Source organism: Nyctereutes procyonoides, unplaced genomic scaffold, assembly GCF_905146905.1.
Source record: "Nyctereutes procyonoides isolate TBG_1078 unplaced genomic scaffold, NYPRO_anot_genome, whole genome shotgun sequence".
NCBI lineage: Eukaryota > Metazoa > Chordata > Mammalia > Carnivora > Canidae > Nyctereutes > Nyctereutes procyonoides.
In genome coordinates this window covers 1,441,488-1,448,618 of record NW_026575113.1, presented here as the reverse complement: position 1 = coordinate 1,448,618, position 7,131 = coordinate 1,441,488, and the positions used below count along the sequence as shown (strand labels likewise).

At 35.2% G+C, this 7,131-nt stretch overlaps 1 protein-coding gene across 1 annotated transcript; it reads left to right on the top strand.

Annotated features, from left to right (window-relative positions):
- Positions 1–200: 200 nt before the first annotated feature.
- On the top strand, positions 201–1,142 carry LOC129514979 (olfactory receptor 11L1-like). Its single transcript, XM_055333663.1, has one exon. The coding sequence runs from the start codon at positions 201–203 to the stop codon at positions 1,140–1,142; it is 942 nt and encodes a 313-aa protein (XP_055189638.1).
- Positions 1,143–7,131: the final 5,989 nt, after the last annotated feature.

Here is a 7,131-nt window from a genome sequence, read left to right as displayed (position 1 = left end):
GAGATTTACTTTGTAAATCAAGTGAGCTAATTCATGGAAAATGTTTTTAAACACATCAACTATGTTATTGCCAGCCATTAACTTTTATTATTATTAGAAGTCTATTATCATGAAATAAATGATTACAAAAATATTCCATTCTTGCTCATTTTTCATATTCTGGGCTTTGTTGATTTATTCCAGATCAGAGATGATGAGCTATGGATATAACAAACCAAACAAGAGTGACAGAGTTCATTTTTCTTGGGTTTCCTGGTGTTCTACATCTGCGGATCACCTTGTTTGTGATATTTCTTACTGTATATCTACTCTCGCTCACGGGAAACACTCTCGTTATTTTCATTGTTCTCATGGATATCACACTCCAAACGCCCATGTACATTTTCTTAGGAAATTTGTCATTCCTGGAGATCTGGTACACCACAGCCACGGTGCCTAAATTGCTGGACACCTGCCTCTCACAGGTTGTTACCATCTCTGTTTCCGGTTGTATCACCCAGTACTACTTCTTTTTCTCCATGGGAGCTACAGAGTGCATCCTGCTGGCGGTGATGGCCTATGATCGGTACCTGGCCATCTGCAGCCCTTTAAGATACTCACTTCTCATGAGTATTCCTGTGTGCCTGCGGTTTTCAGCTGGATCTTGGATTGGGGGCTTCATTGCCCCTCTCTTACCTACCATACTCATTTCTCATCTAAATTTCTGTGGCCCCCAGAAGATCAGCCATTTCTTTTGTGACTCAGACCCCATTTTCAAACTCTCCTGCTCAGATACATTTTTGGTGGAGGCTTTGGGCTACACATGTAGCTCTGTTGTGATTCTAAGTTCTTTCCTTCTCACCATGTCTTCCTATGGACACATCGTGGTCACAATAATCAAGCTGTCTTCCAGGGAGGCTCGGAAGAAAACTTTCTCCACCTGTGCGTCCCACCTCACTGTGGTCTCTATCTATTATGGCACCATTATCTTTGCCTATGTTCGCCCTCCAGCCAAGTACAATTTCACCATTGGTAAAGTGATATCAGTGTTCTACTGTGTGGTTACCCCTTTGGTAAATCCTCTAATATATACCCTGAGAAACAAAGATGTGAAGAAAGCTTTCAGAAAAGCTCTAGCAAGAAAGAGAATGCTCTTGACCTGATATATGAGTGATTTGAGAGACATTCTAAAATAATCAATTTAGAGTGGATTCCCAAACCACACTTGCAAATAGTAAGTATTAAAGATTATATTATGGAATCTATCATGGTAAAACAAGTATCAACTTTCTCGGATTTTTATAAAATATTCAAGATAAATAAATCAATTAAGTTCAGAAAGAGAAAATGAAAAATAGAAAAAAAAAACGACCTGAGCCAGATTTTCCTTCACTGTGTACTTTCTTAAATTACTGAAGACGCTTTATATATTTCAATTATTAAAATACAGTTTAGGGGATCCCTGGGTGGCTCAGCAGTTTAGCGCCTGCCTTTGGCCCAGGGCGCGATCTTTGAGTCCCGGAATCAAGTCCTGCGTCAGGCTCCTGACATGGAGCCTGCTTCTCCCTCCTCCTCTCTCTCTGCCTCTCTCTCTCTCTCCCTCTCTCTCTCTCTCTCTATCATAAATAAATAAATAAATAAATAATCTTTAAAAAATACAGTTTAGTAACAAATGGTATAACAAGATTGCTAAAGGAATTTTTTTTCAAAGCTTTTTGGCATGAGTTTTTTCCACTTGATCACTTCCCAAAGTGTTTCTATTCCAAGTGTGATCAATGCACTAGAAGCATCAGAATAATCTGGGAGCTTGTTAGAAAGGCCTCCCTAAGACAGACCTTTAGAATGAAAGTATGCAACTCAACAAGATGCCCTGTTGACTGATGTGCAGATTATATTACAAGAGACACTATTTTAGGCAACTAAGGTCTTAAATAATACATTTTTAAGGGCAAAGTATAACAAAATGAGGAGTTTCTTACACATGCCAATGCTTGAATTTTTTCTTGAACTTCGAGGTACCATTTTCTAGTATATATCAAAAGTATATGTTTTTCTGAATTCCTACTTAGTTTTTTTATTTTTGAAACAGAACATATGGGTGGAAAATAATGTCTAAATTGCCTATATACATAAATGAAAAACTTGTGCCATACAACGACATTTTTTCTAACCCTTTTCCACTGAAAATTCAAAAGCTGTGCACAAACTCCTACAATAACAGAGAGGCATTCTGTACCAACACGCAGCCATTCTGTATGCCGTCTTACTGCCGGAGGAAGAATCCCTTCTACCTTCCGGGGCTCTGTGGCTAAGACTAAGTATTAAACTGATACGAGACCAATTAACAGAAGAAAAGCATACTCATTTTAATTTCCATGTGCACATAGGTGTCTTCAAAAGGAAAATGAACCTGAAGAAGCATTTTGGCCCCAACATTTACATACCTTTTTAAACAAAGAATGATAAACTGTGGGCATGTTACAAACAGGCTTGAGCAGTAAATTATGGGAAAGTGCCTAGAGAGAATATATGGGGGGAACTAAAATAATGTATTATTTTGGTAGGTTTGTTTCACAGGTGTATTTTGGCCTCAGCTCCCAGTCTGCACTGATGAGTCTCTTCCTGGGACAGGGTGTGCACCTTTCATAGAAAGTGCTATGACCTCCTTTGAGATAGAAAGTAGAAGTCAGAGAGCCCTTCCTGCATATTGTTTCTCAAGAGCCTTCAGCTCAAAATAGGCACTACACCAAAGTGGCATATTTTGTGTAACATGTTCTTAACCATCCAGAATTGAACAGAAAATTCTTTATCTTTTTAATATAGTCTTATTTTCAAACCCATTTTTAGCAGAATATATATCTAAATCCTCCCTTTCTTTATTATATTATTCATCCCAAAGCTCTGAGTTTTGTTTTGTTTTGTTTTCTTTTGTTTTGTTTTTTTTCTTTTCTTTCTTTTTTTTTTTAATGCTTGCTTAAACCAGGGGCCGTGGGCACTTTTGAGACATTCATCAAAGAGAGTATGTCACTTATTCCAACTGCAATTTAAAGACATACAAAAAGAAGCTTACCTGTCTGTTCACTCATTTTCATCCCATCTTTATGTTTTTGTAAATTCTTTGCTCTTACTTTCAAAAACTGCAACAAAGTCAGTTCAATTGGAAAGGTATAATCCTAGTTGGTAATAGTGGGTATCACATTTTCTTTAAGTAGGATGCATTAAAGCAGATTATCATGGAATCTCAACTCCATCCTGCCAGTGATCTTCATCAAGCAATGTAACAGCAGAACACAAAATGCAAAAGTGAGTTTAAGTATAAAAAAAATGAGAAAACACTGGGGTACTGGAGTGGCTCAGTGGGTTAAGCATCAGGCTTTGGCACAGGTCACAATCCCAGAGTCCTGGGATTGAACCTCACTTCAGGCTCCCAGCTCAGCAAGGCATCTGCTTCACACTCTCCCTCTGATACTCCTCCTCACTTGTGCTCTCTCTCTGTCTCAAATAAATAAATAAATGAATAAATAAATAAATAAATGAATAAATAAATAAATAATACACAAATACATAAATAAATACATAAAATATTTTAATGAGAAAATATCAAATAAAAGTAAAATACACTTAATTCTGTTTTGATTACAAAAGTACAAGGGTGCTTTATCAAATCTCACAGAATGTAAGGGAACATTTATTTACATGTAGCTTTCTAAATTGAGACCATATATTCAAAACACATAGTTTTGGGGACTGAGATGTATATCAAGATAACTTTTATAAGTATTTAAACAACTTTCGGAATTAGGAAATTGTAAACATCTTATTTGTCCAGCTGTCACTTTCCTTGTGGTGTAAATGTGTTAGAGTAATGCTATTTTTATTTTATTTTATTTTTTAACATTAATTTTGTATGTATGTGTTGCTTTGAAATACTTGTGTACTGAATTTCATGTGAAATGTATGCTTTGTTGATTATTTCTTGGGGAAAACAGGCTTGGATTGTGAAACTTTAATTGTAGAAAACTGAAGTCAGCTTTATTCCACCAATATCAAGAAGAAGAAAAAGAAGAAAAGAAAAGAAAAGAAGAAAAAAAAGAAAAGAAAAAAGAAAAGAAAAGAAAAAAAAGAAAAGAAAAGAAGAGAAAAGAAGAGAAAAGAAAAAAAAAGAAAAGAAAACTATATTTTGTAGCAGCTTCTCACTAGTCATTTTGGAAAGTATGGCACCTTTGAATTTTTCCTGTTGCCCCCACATGCCTTCAGTATTTATACCCTATCCATCAAAAATTATTATTTTGGCTGCAAAATTATTTCAAATATGTATCAACACATTTCCATGCTCTTAGACATTGCCAGAATCTGAACTACAACATTTCCATTTGTGAATACCCTCAAGGGTCTGTCCCTTTTCTCAGGAGGTAGTTCAATGAGGACCGCATTCCACAACCAGAGGTAACATTTTCCAGAACATGTTTCTTGCTTAACACAGATCAGTACCTTTGTCTTGTTTTAAGGCTATAAACTAAATAAATCCTCCTGACCAAGATGCCCTGCATGACCTGTCACTCATTGCCTGCTCCTTCCCTTGTCAAAGCTAAAGCCTCACCAGATTGTCTTTTCACCAGGTACTTGCCATGTCTGCTCCCCCAGTGCCATGGCACATGCTGCTCCCTCCATGCACCTCACCCCCAAGCAGCAATCAGCGTGTGCTGCTCTTCCTTCAGGATATCTTTGTAGGCATCACTTCCTAAAGGCCGAGTCCTTGAACTACTGAAAAACTCAAGTCTCTGTACATCACCTTTTGACAATCACCTTTCACATAGTCCATATGTTTATATGATCAGAGGATTTACTTTTTTATTTTATTTATTTAATTTAAAAATTTCCCCCTTTTTAAAAAAGATTTTATTTATTCATTCACGAGAGGCACACACACACACAGAGATAAGCACAGACACAGGCAGAGGGAGAAGCAGGCTCCATGCAGGGAGCCCGACATGGGACTCGATCCCAGGTGTCCAGGATCACACCCTGGGCTGAAAGCAGCGCTAAACTGCTGAGCCACCGGGGCTGCTGATCATAGGATTTAAATTGTGTTATTTCACTTCTAAGAATAAATGATGCTACGTTTTTCAAAAATCAAAGCTATATAAGAAGGTAAAAATTTAGAAATTATACTTCACTTTTCTCATCTACCCTATTTTCTTTTGCCTACATAGGTAAACAATTTAGAGTAGTTTCTTGTACATAGATTCAGTGCTTGTGTATATATATATATACATATATATGCATATATATACATATATACATATATATGTATTCTGTATTTTCTTTATAAAAGGATGGGAACACAGGTGTATAAAATAAATAGAAATTTACAGTACTTACTACAAAATGTAGTATAATATACACATCATATGGTAGCTTGTTTTCACTTTATAATTAAAAATTATTGAAGAATCATTAATGCCAGGGTAAAGATGGCTTTTGCTACTTTATATTTATAGGATGCTTTATTTTTTTAAGATGTCCTATATTTTAAGAACTCCCCTAGTTCTGGATAGTATTTTCTGCCCTCATTCACTATGACATATTTCCCTAAGCTAAATTTGATAAATGTCCATTTAAAGTCAAGTGATCTGTATCGGAAACTCTAGGAATCCTGGAGTGATTCTTGGATCCCAAGAATTTTTTCCACTTTAAAAGAGAGAGAGAGAGCTTGAGTGAGGGGGCAGAGGGAGAGGGAGAGAGAATCTTAAGCAGATTCCCTGTTCAGTGCATAACCTGAGGTGGGGCTCACTCTCAGGATCCTGAGATCAGGACCTGAGCCAAAACCAAGAGGCAGATGCTCAACACACTGTCCACCCAGTCTTCCTTGTCCTTTTTTTTTATTTTTTGGTAGAATCATAAGTGTGTCCAGCCTGCTCAGTTGCCTTTACCTTGTGTTTCAAGAGTGAAATTTGCAAATGGACAAGTTCCAGCCCATAATCAGATCTTGTGGTAAGTTCTCTCATTTGAGGATAAGTGATAGTAGCAAAACATATGAATTACAAGTTAAAAAGACATATGCTTTAATATAGGAAAAATACCCTATAACCCCTGATAAGAAATACTACCAAAAGTAAAGAAGAATCACAAAATGCAGGTAAAGAAAATTTGTTCAACTAAATTAAAACAAATATTCAGTGAAGAATATGATGTACCTGAAAGAAGCATACTTTTTAAAATAAATAGTATTTATCCAATAATATTTCCAGAAAATTTTGAGGCACTAATGAGTCTTTCTGATATGAAGATCAAAACAATTAGGGTAAAATTAATCACTGTGCCATTTCCTTATTAAATACTGTTGTCTATATATTACCATTTATTTATTTATTTATTTATTTATTTTCTTGAAGCATAGGTAACATATAATGTATATTAATTTCAGGTGTACAATGTAAGGATTCAATAATTCTATATATTATTCAATGCTCAGCACCGTAAGTGTACTATTAATCCTCTAACTATTTTACCTGTCTACTCACCCACTTGCCTCTGGTAACCCTGTTAGTTCTCTGCATGTAAGAGTCTCTTTCTTTGTTTCTTTTTTCCTTCTTTGTTCATTTGTTTTGTTTCTTAAATACCACATATGAGTAAAATCATATGGTTGTCTTTCTCTGCTTGACATATAATTTAGCATAATGCTCTCTAAATCCATCCATGCTGTTGCAAATATAAAAATCTCCTTTTTATGGTTGAGTGATAATCTGCTATATTTATCCATGTATAACATATATCTATATGAAATTTCATATATATGTATATATGATACATTTATATAAATTTTCATTATATATACATATATAGTGTACCTATACTATATACACACACACATACATATATGGTGTACACATATCCCACACATATAGATATACACATACACTATCTAAACATATATATGTACACACAAATTTATGGGCCATTATGCTCTGTTGATGTTTGTGTGTTTTTGCACCATATATAATATCTTTTTTATCCATTCATCTGTAGGTGAGCACTTATGTTGCTTCCAAATATTGGCTATTGTAAATAATACTGCAATAAACATGAGGGCATATATCTTTTACAATTAGTGAAAAACTTACCATTTTTATTGGCAAATGCTAAGTAAGT

Excerpts from the sequence above, each read along its gene's own strand:
- LOC129514979 (XM_055333663.1), top strand. The coding sequence starts at position 201 with ATGGATATAACAAACCAAACAAGAGTGACAGAGTTCATTTTTCTTGGG.